At 35.1% G+C, this 19,242-nt stretch overlaps 1 protein-coding gene across 2 annotated transcripts; it reads left to right on the top strand.

Annotated features, from left to right (window-relative positions):
* The first annotated feature begins 16,834 nt into the window (after positions 1-16,834).
* LOC145138298 (protein SOB FIVE-LIKE 5-like) lies at positions 16,835-19,004 on the top strand. Of its 2 annotated transcripts, none has more exons than XM_079072395.1 (3): positions 16,835-17,473; positions 17,864-17,953; positions 18,892-19,004. In XM_079072395.1, the coding sequence occupies exons 1-3, from the start codon at positions 17,048-17,050 to the stop codon at positions 18,985-18,987; spliced, it is 612 nt and encodes a 203-aa protein (XP_078928521.1). In that variant the 5' UTR covers positions 16,835-17,047; the 3' UTR covers positions 18,988-19,004. The 2 variants fall into 2 exon arrangements, with proteins under 2 accessions (XP_078928521.1, XP_078928522.1); XM_079072396.1 differs by lacking the exon at positions 18,892-19,004 and adding an exon at positions 18,225-18,409 and having other exon boundaries at positions 16,837-17,473.
* The last annotated feature ends 238 nt before the right edge of the window (positions 19,005-19,242 follow it).

Below are 19,242 nucleotides of genomic sequence, written 5' to 3'. Positions count from 1 at the left end.
GGCGGGTCCACCGTGACTCAAGTCGTAGTAGTCCCGGTTCATACCAAATGGGGGTCGTACCCCCTGCTGGCGACTCCATCTCCAGATGTCGTGTGCCCATTGAGGGGTAGGACCATTGGGGCCCATCCTGTATGGGGGCACCCTGGCCATGTACGGCGGATTGATGACTTCGGACCCCGTGTCCGAGTCATCTGTGTCACTGCCCTCTGCCTCCTCCTCGTCTGAGTCAGCTACCGATTCTGTCGGTCCTTCCATAGGCTCCTCTTCAGGCTCTTCTTCTGGTTCTTCCTCTGGTTCTTCCTTGGGTTCTTCCTCGGGTTCTACCCATCCGACATTTCCCTGATTGGGGAAATAGAGATCTCCAGGGTGGTGAAATCCGGCCATCGTGTCTGCACGAGGGGTGAGAGACGTTGTAAAAAGAGTATGCATATAGTATTTCCAAGAATACTCCTATAGTATTTTTAATTATTTAAGTTTGAGTTCCTTAGAGGTTTTGGATATGAGGTAAGCTTCTAGATCCATTTCCTGCCATGATTACTCCCAAACACATGTTGGTCATATTTTGAATAAATAAAGTTGATCAGACTATATTTATCCCCAATATGACTACATAACTGTCTGGGTTTAATCACAGTGTTCAATTTCCTCCAGAGACTATTAGTGTTATTGTTTTGATGTACACTTAGGTATTCTTTTTATTCAGAGTGTTTTAGTCCCATTGTATTTATAGTTGCATATCAAGTATGATTAGATATGCCAGTTCACTATAAACAATGCTCTGATACCAATCTGTCACACCCCCAAACCAGACTGCAGAAACGTCTGGGGGCTTGTGCGTGACTTCATCTTGTAATATCATCATAATATATATAATTGAAACAAGACAACACCATCATCATATATATCAAAATACAACCAACATTGTTTACATAAAGTATAGTATCATAAATTACATGCCAAAATATTCAATGTATGATGATAACAAAATAAGACAAATTCCACATGTTCTTGTAGACCTTTCCGCTTAACGATTCCCTGAGAATACAAGTTATTTTGAAAATGTCAACATATATAATGTTGGTGAGTTCATAAGCATGTTTGAATAAAAAGTTTTGTATTGTTCGTAAAACACCAGAAAATCCAATATTTTCTATAAAATGGTTTGAAAGTGATGTATCAAAATCAAGTATTAATGCATGTGTGTTTTCTGTTTTTGAAATGTATATAAAAATGTAATCCGGATAAAAATCTTATGTTTTCTGTTGTAAGTAGAAGGTATTGTTTAACTGTATATTTCCCCAGAAAATCGTATATTTTCTGTTTACAAAAGTGTCGTGGTCTCAAAACCCTAAGACCGAATATCAGTGTATGTATGTTTTTGTGAAAATAACATTTTAGGCTCAAATCCAAATAAAGTGACATCTTCAGCCCATAAAACCGTGAATTTGCATTTTTGGCTCAAATTTGTCTAAAATGACAATTTAATCCACAAAAGTCATAATTTTTCCAATTTTGGCCCATAAAACCGTGAATTTGCATTTTTGGCTTCAATTTGTCTAAAATGACAATTTAATCCACGAAAGTCATAATTTTTACAATTTTGGCCCATAAAACTGTGAAGGCCCAATTTAAGCCCATTTTGTGAAAAATTTACTCGTTTGGCCCTTTTTAAAACCATAATGTCATAAAAACCCATTCTTATACATAATTGACTCTTTGGTCCTTGAAAAACTGTAAGTATCATAAAAGCTTCATCCTTTTTGTTTATTTGTCAAAAATGGTCCCTTTACAAGATTTTGTTTAGTTTTTCAACATCCTTAACATGTTTAACACTTTCATCCTTATGGTAAGTTGTTTAAAGTGTTTTAGTTTATCAATATTGTCAAAACTTGATATAGTTTTCGAGATCTATGAAGTTTCTTCACATAATCACAACATATAACTTAGAAAGCACATATAAACATGCATAAATACATAGATCTATCACATAAGCAACTTGTATCCTCCCCCAAAACATAGTAAAACCCAAAAAACAAGGGTTTTGAACTCACCTTTCTTGGTGGATCAGTTTTTGGTGAGAAGATTGGATGAGTTTTTTGTCCTAGCAAGCTCCTTGAAGAATTTTCGAGTTCTAGGAGGTTTTAAGAAGCAAAAATCATAAAATGGAGTGATTAAGAGTAGTAAGTTTAACATAAACATGAAGTTAAACTTCTTGAGTAGAAGTAGCTTACCAAAAATGAATGGATTTTGATAAAGTATCCTTGGACACGCACATAAGCACACACAAAATTGGAAGAGGAAAAGGGTGAGAAACTTTTGAGAGTTAGAGAGAATTTTGGAGATTGATAGGGATGAAGTGGGGAGGGGTGTGGGATCTCTCGGCCATAAGAAGAGAGGAAGGAGGAGAGAGATCAAACATTATTGCATGGAGGATAATAGCTTCTAGAAGTATGAGATTACATTGAAACATGTAGGTTAATTATGTGTTGTCAAGCCTAGATCAATCTTCTTCCATTTCTTCTCTCCTTTTTTTATATGGGCCGAGAAGGGCTTAAGGAGAATAGAAAAGAATTAATTTGGGCCATAGGTGAATATATTTGATGGTTATAGGGCCTAATATGGAAATTTCGGCCTTCTGGGCCCTTTTATGGGTTTACGGCCCAAAGGTGATGAAGGAATGGGGTTTACGGCCCATTAGGGCTTAGGAAACTTGTTATGGCCCATCATGGCCCATTAGAAATAAGGTGGATCATTCTAGGCCAATATGACCGAAAATACCTTAATTTCATGGATGTGGATCCAATTCATTACATCCTTCAGCGTTATCTTCGTTCACTAATGCTGTGAGTTCGGTGGTTTGCTTTTGAGTAACACCGGTAACTGCATAAACTTGATTTGGCATGGTTTGGAACTTCTGATACACCACAACCTTTTCTTTCATAACTTTGGACTCATTTTGGGACAAACGAGCGAATTCAACCGAGTTTTCAGAAATGAGATTTTTGGTAGGTTCGGGTTCGCTCTTGACAAATTCAGAACAGTCCACCTCATCTTCTACAGATATTTCACTCATATCATCATCCTCATCAAATTCAGAAGTATTTTCAAAATTAATTTTTGTTTCTGAACTCAACTTGGCATTCAACGAATCAAATTTCTGCATAGTTTCGGTTTTAATTTTTAATTTATCATTTTCGTCCAATAAATTCTTAATCATGTCCTTGTGGTCTTTGGACTGGATAAAAGATTCAATTTTGTCAAGACCAATTTTATAGCCAGGAGAAACTTCATCAGATGAGACTACAACTTCACAATCATAAACATCAGCATCAATTACATCCTCCTTTAATTCAAGGAAAGGAAAAATCATACTGTGAATCTTCTTGCCTATTTCACAATCCATATGCAATTGAGTGATATTGGAATATAAACGTTTAGCAATTAAACAAAAAACATTTCTCTGTTTTAAAAGCTTCACATTATCCCTTTGCAAATAAATTGTCTCGTCCTTAATCCTAATTAACTCTCTCCTTTTGCTCAATCCACATTCGCCTCTCCTCACTCTTCAAAGACACTCTGCTGAGTTGATCAGTTAGGTTAGAATTTGTGAGGCGATTATGGGTTAAACTACCACTTAAACTAGAAAATTTAGATTTTAATCTGTTTAGTTCTTTTTCATAGTTCGTGACAGGGATTTTTAATGTTTCGAGAATAGATTGTACCTTCTCGATCAATTGGTCGCACTCATTGATCTGCTCACCAACAGGCTTGGCAGCGAAGCACCTGTCTTCTCGTTCCTTCGTTTCATCTTTACCCCCATCAGTGGTATAACCCCTCATCTGTGACACTCCAGCTGTCACCATCAAACACTTTCCTTCAGCAGCATTCTCATCTTCTTTCGCCACGAAAGCTCTGCCATGTGTAGGCTTTCTCACTTCTTCATCCTCTGAGTCAGTAGACCAGATTTCAACACCACCAAATTCATCATCTGCAACATTTTCCTGCACAATAAGAGTATTCAGAGTGTTATTTGCAGCAGCTTTCTTCTTCTTAATCTCCTCTAGCTTTCTCAGGTGGTATGCTTCATCGTCTTCACTCTCATTCTTCTCTGTCATTTTTCTCAGCATACAGTCCTTGGCAAAGTGGTTTTTGCCTCCACAAAAATGACAATTAAATCCTGCGTCATTTGTCATCTTGTTCTCCTTCTTCGGTTCTTCTTGCTGAGGAGTGATCTTCGGTTCATCCTTTACCTTTTCCGAACTGTAGTTTCCTTGCCAGTTTCGGTTCTTATTAGTGGGAAACTTTCTGCGAATGAACTTCTTTGGATTTAAAACCATCAAAGCATATTCTTCATTGGTCAGATCAAATTCAGAGAGATCTAAATCTTCTTCTTCTTCAACTGCATTCGTTCCTTTGGAAATTAAGGCCAAAGAGCCAATGCTAGAAACCAAATTCGTTTCTTTAGTCACTGCACCTTCATGTGACTTTAGTATCCCCACTAGCTTCGCCAAAGAGTAAGCCTTGAATTGTTCATGGGCCTTTACAGTAGACACTACAGCCATCCATTCGGATCTTAGGCCATTCATGAATGTGACCTTCTGCTCAATAACTTTCCTCTCTATGCCATGCTTTATCATTTTGCTAAGAAGATGATTAAAGCGATCAAAGGCTTGGATTAGCTTCTCTTCATGTTTCTGCTTGAAGTCTCCAAACTCTGAAAGCAATAGAGTCTGGATCGAATGCTCAAGATCCTCGACGGTAGAATACAGCTCTTTCAACCTGTCCCAAACCTCTTTCGCCGTCGTGCATGAGCTAACTAACCTAAAGGTGTCAGACTGTAGGGAAAATCTGATCATTCTCAGCGCTTTAATATTGCATAAAAACTTCTCTTTTTCATCTTGAGGAACATCTTTAACATCAACCATAAGTTGGTTGTACTCCTTTTGAGTCTTTATGATTCGGTTTGTGCCAGTGTGAGCGAACAGACCTACAGTGATCGCTTCCCAGATTAAATACCCATTGTCTTCAGAACCGATCACATAGTCTTCAAAGTGATGCGTCTATACTTCGTAATCTTGAGTATACAAGATTGGAATCCTGGTGGTTGATCTGATACTATTGGAGATGTTGATTGGATTTGTTTGTGAATCGTCAAGAGACATGATGATTTTGTTTTGAAACCTGTTTAAGATCAGACTAGTAAACAAAGTTAGGGTATGATCGAAGTCTACGAATGGCGTCAATAAAGAATGACGGTTCCAGCAGAAAACGATAATAGCTGAAAACCCTAAAACCTTCTTCAACAGAAGAGATGCGTATGGATTACACAGTCTCCTGCTCTGATACCAATTGTTGTGATAAAAACTCTTTAGATCGATAGATCTTTAACAGGTAAATAAACAAAAACAATAAACACTGAAACACACAATGAATCAATCCGTATGTCGAATGATTAAAATGTAGTCACACCTCAGCAGAGCTCGATTAAGAACTTCCACTGTAGAGGTGCGCTAGGGTTTACAGTACACTTGATAAAAATAATAATGAAAACCTTAATGACAAGGATGCATGCATGCACCTTATATACTAAACCCTAGGAAGACAAACACGGTTGGACAGGCCCAAACCATGAGTACAAAACTGACTAAATAACATAGGCCCAAATAACGCAACACAATATCTTCAACAACAACGCATTATTAATAGAATTATATCTAATCATAATAATGTCATTATGGTCCATTTGTTATTATACTTCCAACTGCCCATAAGTGACCAATCGTTGGCGAACCTTAGATTGTCCTTGACAGTCGTTTAATTATTTTAGTAAAATCCGGTTCTAGTTCTTTTCCCATCTTAATGCCCTAGGCATTTGGAAAATTTAGAACGTTCGAATATTACAGCATATGCAATCGATCCTATACCCGAAGCGTATGGGATACGATTCATAATTAAAAACAAGATACTTTACCAGTTTCTTGCTATAATATTGCCATATATAGAATTCTTTTAAGTTGAACCTTTTCAACATAACATCCATATATGTCCTTTGACTAAATTTAATCAAAATTTCTCGATCTAAGCTTTTAGATTTGAAATGAAGTATAATATTTTCTCCCTTAATTATAGCAAAACAACTTTTCAACCCCTGCAACTTTGCAAAGTGAAACTTTTGTTTTCTATAATTAATATTGCTAACTTGCAACACATAAAATAATAATCATGCTCCCACTAACATGATAATTATATTCATACCAGCATAACATTTATGCTCCCACTAGCTTTGACACGTATTCAGAAAACAGTTGGACTTCTAGAAATCAATACTTATTGACTTTCAAAGTTCATATTTCTAATACGATATGCTTCGATAAGCTTTTATCTTAGCTTCTCAAACTTATACACCTTTCCTTAGATAGCTCACATGTGTGTCTAAACAATTCTAGAACTTATAGCAATAAGTCCTAAATGTTTAGACTAATTGCCAAGGCTCACAATTCGAACTATGAAGAGGGATGTCGTAATCATTATCGAATTTGAGAACACAATTTACATAACAGCTAACTCCTTAAAATCTCTCTTAGTGAAAGCGTTTCCTCACAATCATTTTCATGAAGCGAAGAGAAACCTTATCACTTAGATTTTATGGTGTATGTGTTCCTATCCATGTGAATTTGTCATAACCATAATCACAAGACAATATTTGTGACAAATCCAAACTCATATAGACTGAACTTGTTCAATCTTAATTTCTTGCCATCAAGGGTCCCACCATTTCTTCGAAGTTATTGAGCAGCTCACCCCTACCTATCAATGTACTTTCCATTGATCAGGGTGTCTTGCCTCTATGAAATCAATTAAGAACTCATAGAGCTCACATGCATAGTTGACCAAACTGGAACGGCACAGAAACAAGAATATCTCAACACGATAGGTTACAAACCTCAAGTCGTGTGCTAGTGTTTAATAATAGGTTTACTCATGATTAGTTCTTGAAACTTTTCAAGATCATTTAGACTCCCACTGACCTCTTGACATATAAGATTCTCTTGTCAATAAACATTTCTTGACAAACAAATATTCAAGAGTTAGTGCGGATTCTTATCAAGACAAACACTACACACAATTGGTATTAGTTGGTCTTTGTCATATCCAAGACATCACAATTTACCAATTTCAAATATGCAAGAGTAAGAAACTTTTCTACTCCACTTTTGATAAGTGTTTTAAATTTACTGAAGACGTGTCACTCAATATCACAATCTTGAAGTACGATTCCAAGACTTGATCTTGGAACGAAGTATGACTCTCCTTTTGATTTAACCATCTCAACAATTCCCGATTCCTCTTCTTAGCCATACTAGTGCACTAAGATTTACTTAGAGGATCAATTGTGATATTGTTTCATAATCAATGAGACTTGCATTTTTGGCTCAAATTTGTCTAAAACAACAATTTAATCCACAAAAGTCATAATTTTTCTAATTTTGGCCCATAAAACCGTGAATTTGCATTTTTGGCTCAAATTTGTCTAAAATGACAATTTAATCCACGAAAGTCATAATTTTTCCAATTTTAGCCCATAAAACCGTGAAGGCCCAATTTAAGCCCATTTTGTGAAAAAATTACTCTTTTGGCCCTTTTTAAAACCATAATGTCATAAAAACCCATTCTTATACAAAAATGACTCTTTGGTACTTGAAAAACCGTAAGTATCATAAAAGCTTCATCCTTTTTGTTTATTTGTCAAAAATGGTCCCTTTACAAGATTTTGTTTGGTTTTTCAACATCCTTAACATGTTTAACACTTTCATCCTTATGGTAAGTTGTATAAAGTGTTTTAGTTTACAAATATTGTCAAGACTTGATATAGTTTTCGAGATCTATGAAGTTTCTTCACATAATCATAACATATAACTTAGAAAACACACATAAACATGCATAAATACATAGATCTATCACATAAGCAACTTGTATCCTCCCCCAAAACATAGTAAAACCGAAAAAGAAAGGGGTATGAACTTACCTTGCTTGATGGATCCGTTTTTGGTGAGAAGATTGGATGAGTTTTTGGCCTTGCAAGCTCCTTGAAGAATTTTCGAGTTCTATGAGGTTTTAAGAAGCAAAAATCATAAAATGGAGTGATTAAGAGTAGTAAGTTTAACATAAACATGAAGTTAAACTTCTTGAGTAGAAGTAGCTTACCAAAAATGAATGGATTTTGATGAAGTATCCTTGGACACCCACATAAGCACACACGAAATTGGAAGAGGAAAAAGGTGAGAAACTTTTGAGAGTTAGAGAGAATTTCGGAGATTGAAAGGGATGAAGTGGGGAGGGGTGTGGGATCTTTCGGCCATAAGAAGAGTGGAAGGAGGAGAGAGATCAAAAATTATTGCATGGATGATAATAGCTTCTAGAAGTATGAGATTACCTTGAAACATGTAGGTTAATTATGTGTTGTCAAGCCTAGATCAATCTTCTTCCATTTCTTCTCTCCTTTTTTTTATATGGGTCGAGAAGGGCTTAAGGAGAAAAGAAAAGAATTAATTTGGGCATTAGGTGAATATATTTGAAGGTTATACAACCTAATACGGAAATTTCGGCCCATTGGGCCCTTTTATGGGTTTACGGCCCAAAGGTGATGAAGGAATGGGGTTTACGACCCATTAGGGCTTAGGAAACTTGTTATGGCCCATCATGGCCCATTAGAAATAAGGTGGATCATTCTAGGCCCATATGACCCAAAATACCTTAGTTTCGTGGATGTGGGTCCAATTAGAGCCCAAATATGGTTCCTAGGCCCAAAGTAGTTAAATTGAAAGTTTATTGGTCCATTAGGCCCAATAAGAGAATCCTAGCTCATAATAATCTTGAACCGGGATTTTTAGGGTTTTCAATCCATAGTTGAACATATGAGATGTATTGTATTAGGTTTTGAACTTAAATTGAGAGTTTGGATTCAAATGGATGGTTTCATGTTAGCATATAGCATGATACTCACCTAGAGTACATGCCTTACAATAGATGATGTTTACATGAGAATAGAATTTCCTAACGGAAAATGCTAGTTGTGACATCTTGCCACTTGGCAGCACAAGGGCCTACCATGTCTTCCAAGTTGTTAAGCAGCTCACCTTGACTGATCAATGAAACTTTCAATGATCCATGTGCTTTGCTTTATGCAAACAATTGAGAAATCATAGAACTCACATGCATAGCCAACCTTAACTGGAATGGGCACTGAAACAAGAATATGTCAAAACGATAGGTTACAAACCTCAAGTCGTGTGCTAGCGATAAGCAATAGGTTTTATCCTTGATTAGTTCTTGAAACTTTCAAGACCTTTAAGACTCCTACTGTCCTCTTGACATATAAGACTCTATTGTCAAATATTCAAGAGTCAGTGCAGATTCTTATCATGACAGGCACTTCACACAATTGGTCGTAGTTGGTCTTTGTCTTATCCAAGACATCACAAATTACCAATTTCAAAATGTACAAGAGTAATAAACATTTTACCCTACATTTGACAAGTGTTATAAACCTTTCTTCAAATTTGTCACTCAAGTCATAATCTTGGAGCATAACTCTAAGATTTGATTTTTGGAACGAAGTATGATTGACCTTAATTGATTTAACCATTTCAACAATTCACGATTCCTCTTCTTAGTCATGCAAATGCACTAAGATGTCCTTAGAGGATCAATAGTGATATGGTTTTCATAATCATTAAGATGATCATAAAACACGATACCAAAGTACTCTCCCATCTTTTCAGATTGGAGAAACTTTTATCTTTCTGCCTAATTTGATTCTTCTCATTCGTTCTGCCATACATTGAAACTTTGCCAATGTTTCAGAATTATACTTAAACTTGTAAGTATAACCATATTTAATAAACTTTAGTAAATCATGACGAATAGTATTATCGATCTTTGTGGTGGATCTTGACCAGCGCACACCTAGTGTACCCGATCCCCTAGTCCTTCACTTAACTCACATATACATGTGAACAAGGAATTTGTCTTAATTTACCAAAGATAAAAATTCTCATTCATCATACAATACAACTTGCATGATTTCAAGTTTCTGTCCAATTGAAACTTGGGTGATGAGAATCTTTCCTCATTTGGTAAATTTTGACACTACCACAAACGAAAGAATCAAATCCATATTGCTAAATTTAGAAACATACAAACACCAATTTTCACAAATGTCATTGCAAGGAGATATAATAAAACAAAACAAATTTTATTTCTTTATAAAATGTGGAAAAAGCTTTTCCTTACAATGCAACTTCAAATGAAAACTATGATATTACAAGTTTCCTAGCAATCTATCATAACTCCTAATTAGCAGCTCAAAAATCCGATCTTCAAACCATGCGATTGAAATCCATCTTCGCGATCAAATTCAGCATACTCTTCCTTTAAGCTTCCTTCCTTTTGCACGATCCTACAAAACATCAAAATGCAACCTTGTGACATCATGTATTAAGAATCAACAATTAGGAACTTAATAGAGTTAGACAGTAGACTTACCTTGAGCAGAACCATACAATCTGATTAAACTTCTCAGGTAGTCAGGACAGCTTCGCTTCCAATGTCCCTTTCCTTGGCAGTAGAAACACACATGCTCACATGGAACAGTCTCAGAATTGGCCTTTCTCTTATGATCAAAACTTTTGACCATGGCCAATTCCTTTCCTTTAGGAGAAGAAATCTTTTCTAGGATGTCCATGTCAACTTGGGATGTAGATCTTCCAGTCAGATTTGCTTGACCATTGCGCCAAATCATTGCTGATTCAACAACAATTAGCAATTAGGTGAGATCAATTAGGGTCATGTCGTGATCTGTCACATAGTAGTCTTTAACAAACTCACTATATGACTCAGGAAGTGACTGAAGAACCCAGTCCATAGCCAACTTCCTTGGGAAGACGACACCCAACATCCTCAGCCTATCAATATGCAGCTTCATGTCCAATACATGAGCACATACAGGCTTTCCATCTTTGTGTTTACTATCCAATAGGGATTGAGTGATCCTGAACTTTTCAAGTCCTCGAGCTTGTGGGTCAGGGAGAATAATTGGAGGAGGTAGAGGAAGTGAAGTATGATTTTCACTTCCACGATCCAATCGTGGAACATCATCTTCGGAATGAAAGCTTGTTCTAGAAATTCAAGTTAGTTGATTTAAGTCCTTAATATAACACCCAAATGAAATATTAAGGCTAGGACCTAACACAATAATTTACAATTCGGAAGAGGGATGCCGTAATCCGATTGTAAACTATTTGAAGGTAGGTAAATGACGATTTACCAATTTCCACCACGAAAAACGAAAAAGAATTTTAGGTTTTAAGTGAATTGAAATTCCTAGATCTTTTGAGATTCATTGAACTTTTCAATGACATGTTTAAATCTCGATTGTGCCCTTTAAGTTTGTGACTGGGATGTCGAGGATCACAAACAAGGTGTGAATAACCATGCAAATTAGCTTGGTACACTCAATGTTACAACCACCTAATCAATGTGTCGGTTAACCACACACACTCTATTGATCTATGACTAACATCAAGCTACCCTTTTCCATCCACACTCAGTCTAGATTAGTGTTTTGGTTAACCACACACGCTCCACTAACGATTTAACAAGGTGCAAAGTGCAATTTCATGGGTTAGCACCATATTCACATTTTCCTAAGTAACTAAGATTGGGAATTTAATAAAGGTTTAGTTACTTTATATTTCTCATTATACTTTTAATGAAGGTAGAATTAGTGTCCTATCCTACCCGTTCGGCTAACGAACCTCCACCAGTCAAGTGAATGAGGCCTACTAACGGTAAGAGTGGACACCTATTACACTGTCTTTTTATAGGCAGTAACCTTATACCCCCATCTTATAGACCGACTTCGTGAATGAGGCCTACTAACGGTAAGTCTGACTTTACTCTTATACATATACATATATATATATATATATATATATATATATATATATATATATATATATATATATATATATATATATATATATATATATATATATATATATTAAACCTGTAATATTATAATAGTGTAAGGGTTGAATTTTAAACTTTTAAAATTCTAGGGTTTGGAACTAAATGTGTCAAAAGAAGACTCTACATTTACAAATTCCAAAACTTGAGGGCAAGTTTTGAACTTTTCAAAAACTTTTGGAATCCATAACATATGAGTTTAATATAGGCTTTAATGAAAAGACTCTTGAAAATCCATAACTTGAGGACAAGTTATGGTGTTCATAATACCATTTATGAGAAAAAGACTCTTCAAGTTCATAACCTATGACTTTAATGATTTCTTTAAAAGAAAACTTTTCATTTTCCATAACTTGAGGAAAAGTTATGCAATTCATCAATATCATTTAGATCAAAAATTCTAACAAGAAAATCAAACAATTTGTTTATGATCTAAATTAAACTCATAAGAACAAGACAATTCAAATCAAACAAATTTCATGTAATTAGCCTAACCATATAAACTAATACAAAACATGAAACTTTGACAATTATCTTTTAAATTGGATAAGTATGATCAATACCACATCAAAAACAGGTTTTTAAGTTCAAAAACAGTTTAGGGTAATGATCCTAGTCCAATTCCAGCCTTAAAAGTCGAAAAACTACACTCTGGAACACCAACTCGTCAAGTTGGTCAGTTTTGTGCTTGGACTCGGCGAGTCCACTGTCCAGACAGCCAAAAAATCGATTTTTAAAGCATAAACAACAAGTAGCATCAAGTATAATTGAAAACAACCCTAGGATCTGATACCACTGAAGGGTTTTGAGCATTCTAACACTCCTATGGTGTACATGCAACCCTAGATGCTTTGGATCTATGTTTTCTCTATTATACATGCATACATTCAATATTCCAAAGCTTCATCCTAACTAGCATACTATGGAGTATTAACAACATGAAATACAAGTTAGATGACATACCTTTTAGTGTAGTTGAAACCTTGGACCTTTAAGAACTTAGTGCCCGAAGTGTTGCACCTCAAATAGAATCACACAACACCACCACCAAATGAAGGACCTTGAGAAGAGGTCACTTGCACTCATAAAATCGGCTTGCCCTCTTGTGTTTCCATAGTCCCAATTTCATGAGCTAGAGGGGTTCTTATATAGTGTGGCTTGATTATGGTTACACCATGCAAACCCTAATGTGCATGACTTTCCATATTCCTCATGCTCCATGGGTTTAAACCTCCATGGGTCACCACATGGGTTTAGCCCAACATAAGGAACTATGGATCATAAGCCCACATTATAAGAATGAATGATTTACATAGTCAATCCCCATATATTTAATTAGTCTCTTTTGATCACAAAATTAATTCCAAACTAATTATTGATCAATACTAATTAAATAATATGATTTCATATTAATATATTAAAACTTATAATATATTAATAAATCATAGATAACCATTTCTCAATTATCCATCCTTCAGATTGTTCTGGTGCCATGCAACCCAAATGGACCATGCTACTCTCGTTTCAAGTACATACCAATAATAGTTATGGGCTTACACACTTAATCCAACACTATTCGGATCACCAGTCTGAGCATTTATTTGATTTTCAGTAGTTTCAGGTGAGTCTCCTCAGTGTGCTTGGTGGGTCGAAGGCACTAATGTCGGCCCATGATTTATTATGATTAGGATGCTAGTTGTCTGTGTGACTCTTGTATGTGTACTATGTGATATGTATACCGGGTGGGGTCCGATGCCAGGCGAGGCCTGATGGGTGTATTGTATGTTATTTATCTTAGTGATTCTTGCATGTGTTTATATGTCTGTATGAATGTCGGGCGGGGCCTGATGAATGTGATGGGGCAGGGCCCATCTCATATTCTAAAAAGATCTTTTTCGAGCCGGGATCGATGTCGGGCAGGGCCCGATGGTTGTCAGGCATGGCCCGTTGTATGTTGATATGTATGGTAGGGTGTTTGGGGGAACTCACTAAGCTTTATGCTTACGGTTTTCAACTTATGTTTCACGTACTTCTGGATCGAAGGGGAAGAGCTTGGGATGATCGCATTGCACACACCACGACCTCAATTTATGTGACTCTGATGTATTGAGAAGAATGATTGATATCCTCTGATTTTCTTTGATGGTTTTATGAACACGTTTTGGGTGATGGTTTTATTATTATTAAAATGAAATTTTTGGTCTTAAATTTTGGGACGTTACATATTGGATAAAGAACCTAAGAATGTTTGGAACCTACTTCTCGAGTATTAGTTTATTCAAACCTCCACAGTCGGTCATACTAATGGAAGTAATTAGTGATTTAAGACTATCATGAGTGTTAGTGGATTGTCCCTAGAGATTGGACATAGTATAGAGATTGCTCTAACACTTATGAGTACTTAATAGAGATGTAAGTATTGGAACAAACCACACTTAGATATTACTTCATGGATCAAGTCATGAGTAATTATAAGATGATAATATTTATTATTCTTCAAACCGAGATGCATGTGGGAGGGGGGGGGGGGTTTCATTACAAATCTATCATGAATTGGCCTACTCCAACGCTATCCGTAACTAGTAGTAAAAATGGGTATGTTCATGGATGGTATGTTAATTAGACAAAAAGTATGTTGTCAAAGTTTATTTGTCCTTTCTCCCTTAACATGATAAGCGATATTTATGCCCCCTCGATGATTTGGTGCTAACATCTAATGTACCTGGCCGAGTCCTGATTGAAATCCATGTGTTCAGTTTAGTAGTCAGATGAAGTCATGACAAATCTTTATCGGAAAACATAATCTTGAACACTGATATTGAACCTTGTCAATGAATTAGGTTCATGCAATATCTAGAACAAAGGAATAAATAATTACTTGTCTAAGGGTTGAATCTTGATTAGATCGTAGTTCAGCAGTTGCATTGGATGACATACTCTCTGTTGATTATTAGATAAGTATTGGACCTTATATAGTTGATGACTTGTCCAAGTGGGAAACTGGAGTTGGAAAGAGTATGTAAGGTCATTAACTAATTGGCAATATTTCTAAAATAGCAAGGTTCTTTTAGGTTGCCCTCATGACCCAATTAAACAGTAAGGCATTAAGAGAAAATATGGTTGTTAATTTAAGATGAATTAATAAATTAATTGGAAATTATTTTGGATTTAATTAAATAGATTGAATTTTAATTAATTCATTAGTAATTAGCTGGAATATTCTAGAACCCTCCAGAATAATGATAGGGAACGATTTTTTATAACTATAGGGAGTATCCATAGCAATTTGAATTTAGTTGGAGACTATAAATAGGATACTAGAGATAAAACCCTGACAATCCTTGCATCTCCTAAATTTCATCCAACCATTCCTTTCCTTCCTATATTGACAAAAATAATAATCCTTTAGGGCTATTGTGATTTTCGAAAAATACCTCCTATCTCCTAAATTTCTTTCTTGCTAGTTGGCGTCTTAGGTGTGAAGCAAAAGATGGATTTTTGGTTTGGGTCCTTATCATCCAATCAAAGTGCTTATTAATATATCTTAATAAAGGAACGAAGAAGATCAAGATCAAGATGTTACTAATTTTACAAGTTTTAAAGTAGGTTTCTATAATAGTAAAACCTAGATCCATAGGATACATGTACACATAGGGTTTGTGCTGTTTTATGTTGTGCAAACTAGTGTGTATATAATGCAATATTTCGCATCATAAAGAATATAATAGATATACATAATATATATAATACAAACTTATATTTGTGTACTAGATGAACCTTGCAACTTACAATGTCGAATTAGACCTTGCAACTTCACAATTTTGAATTAGACCTTGTAACTTGGCAAGGTTGAATTGGGATTTGCACCTTGGCAATGTTAAATTGGTCCTTGTAACTTGACAAGGTTGAATTCGACCTTGCAACTTGAAATTAAACAACTTATCGATTTGGAAGACCATATCGATCCGATCCGGCCCAACGGGTGTGGTATGTCATCAACTTCAAATAAAGTTTCTAAACAACTAACATTTACCATTAACTTCAAAGATAGTACATAATATACCCTAACATACTACTTATAGACAACAAAAAGAAAGAAATTTTCCTTTAAGGTTGTTTCTTTTAGATCAATAAACCGATGATAATCACCAATGATAAACACGCATTAGAGGATCAACTCAACCAAGAGATCCACAATTCGGTCTTTATTAAAATTTGAAAAGAACAATAAATTGCTTCAGGAAATTATAAGAGCGAGAAGTTGCAAGAACGAATGGAAACTTTAATGGTACATGTATAGAAGCGTCGACTTGAATTTAATGATGTCTAGGGAAATTTTATCTCCGATTTAGAAAGACAATTGCAAAATACCATTATAGAAGCTCGGAAGAAAATGTAAGTTGAGAGAGAGAGAGAGAGAGAGAGAGAGAGAGAGAGAGAGAGAGAGAGGTAAACTATTTATCTTGGAAATAAATACAAAAAAATATAATCGTTTAAGGAGAGATGAGGGTAAAAAGACATAAATACCCCCATGTGCTTAGAAATGACACCGGACTCAAGGGCCTTGTATGCATAAAAAATAGAGGGCATTGATGGTTAGGGTGGAAAAATAGTTTACTGGGTGAAATCCATGACTTTTGACATAGCACGAGAACTGAATATGTAATTAAGCCAATAAAATATTTATAGATCAAGCCACCAGGATTCATTTCAACTGGACCCGGCCGTTGAGACATGTTACTGTGATCTTTCAACTTTATTACTTTGATATTACTTAAAAAGTTGCCAAACATATTTTAAGAAGTAGTTTTGTGGATTGTAAGCCAACACAAGCGCTATAGTCGCTGCTCATCCCGACTGCATACTGCACATGACGACAAAACTAGTCTGGGATTTCCCCATCATATAAACCAACAGATTCCACACTTCTTTTCTACAATAATTTCCTCTTTCTTCTTTCTTCAACAAAATCACACAAATTCCTTATTCCCATTCATTTCTTGAATCACAAATCGCAAAAATGGATCAACTTTTTGATTCAGAAGAATCCAGCAGTGGTTGTGAATCTGGTTGGACCCTTTACTTACAACACTCCATCCCCCATGATGTTTTCTCATGGAAACAAGCATCTCATGGTGCACAAGAACACGATCAAGAACATGAAGATGAAAATGATGATGAAGAAGATGATGATATGTCGATGGTTTCGGATGCTTCTTCAGGTCCACCACATTTTCAACCACATCAAGAACACGAAGAAGAAGAAGAAGAATACTTCAACAACGACGACAACCATGTTTTCAGCGATCCTCCATTGACGTTGGTTGCTAGTAAAAGACGAAAGCTTTTTAAGCAAACAAGTTTCCATAGCCATAGACATCTGCAAGATTTGCCTGCAGCTTCTCTAGATGACACTGCTAGTTCTCCCTTTTTCAGCTTTTCCAATGTAAGCATCTTTTTGATTCCTCGTGTGTTGCCATTTCATTCGATTCCACGTTTTTCATTTCTCTACACAACTATAAACAAGATTCACGATTCGTATCTTTCATTCGTTTTCAACACTGAACCCTTATTTTTTCACAAAATAATCATCAAGTTTAATCGCTCTTAGCAAACTTCATGGTGCTTTTTGTTAGCGAGTATAATAGTTAGAAAAATTTCACATACGCGACCTTGAAAAACGATGTCATACTGGTCTTCTCCGATGTGCTAATTAAGATATTCGTTGAATCATCGATGGTTCTGAATATTAAATTTGATTAGAAGTCTTACGTATTTTTTTTTAACTAAATAGTCATCTAAACAACGTTTTATTTATTTATTTTTTGTTTTACAGAAGGATCTACAAGTGTGCAACAAACAATCTACAAAAGAGGATGATAACAGTTTTTGTTATTCACTCGGCCATTCCACAACCTATTTTGAGGTACTTACTTTTATGATTGTTATATATATAAAAGTATTGTTTATTTTATGTTTTGCCCTTTTACTAAATGCTGATATTGGTCATACATACGTCACAATTTTTTATTATATTACGACTAAAGAAAATTTCTTTGACTAATAATGAAACATATTTGTATTATTTATTTTCCTATGCTTTTTATCAAATCTTTCAAGTTTTTCTATTTAAATTGTGGGGTTATACTCTGACGTGTTTTTGATGCCTAACAAGATATGTACTTCCCAATGAACAGATGGTCTGAAGTAAAGTTCGTCTCAAGCAAACACTAGAAGGAATGAAAAGGCTAGTCACACCAAATGGAATTTAGATTATAAGATTAGGGATACTTTTTTGTATTTTTTTTTTCTTTTATTAGTGATGAGTAGTGCTTACAATGGGTGGTCAAGATCTTTGAGATAAACCAATGAAATTTTTGAATATCGGTTTTTCATGTTTGGTTATAGATATGCAAAGATTGGTAAAACCATATTCATGAAAGTAATATCATACACATCAACTTTATCTTGTTACACAATGGATAGGAGGCAATATTGCATGCGTTAAAACATAATTTGGTTGCTTGTCGTATAAATTTTGCATGACAGAGTCAGACAAACACAAAAGGAACTAACGGTGAAAGGATTAATGGACTGGTCACTTCACTGACTAGTCCGGCCCACAACATTGGTTTGTCCGGTGGGTGTTGTTGTGTCGTTAACTCAGGAAGATGTTTCCCTTTGGCTACATTGAGTAAATCTTTGGGCTTTTGGGAGAGGGTATTTTGAGAGTGGTTTGGGTTAAATTTGTGTCTTTTGATTTAGTTAGGGGAATTTTTATTACTTTGGGTTTCATTTGACTTTTTTTTATTAATCTTTTTTTTTAAAATATAATTCCTAAATTTTGCTTGATGTATCAATCAGATTCAATTGATGGTACGGAATCCCAATCAAGTGGATGATACAAGATCAAATATGGAAGAAGGAGAAGAAGAAGATGATGAATCTATGATGTATTGATGCTCTCGACTCCTCACCCTTTTATATATATATATATATATATATATATATATATATATATATATATATATATATATATATATATATATATATATACATATATATATATATATATATATATATATATATATATATATATATATATATATATATATATATATAGGCTTAGGTTATTCTATTTAAATTAATTATTGTGTTATTGTATGCATAAATGTGGACCAATCATTTTACTTATTTTAAGAAATTGATTAATAC

The sequence above is a fragment of the Lactuca virosa genome, chromosome 9, assembly GCF_052849685.1.
Source record: "Lactuca virosa cultivar CGN04683 chromosome 9, Lactuca_virosa_CGN04683_v6, whole genome shotgun sequence".
NCBI classification, from domain to species: domain Eukaryota; kingdom Viridiplantae; phylum Streptophyta; class Magnoliopsida; order Asterales; family Asteraceae; genus Lactuca; species Lactuca virosa.
This window is presented reverse-complemented; position numbering and strand designations above follow the sequence as displayed.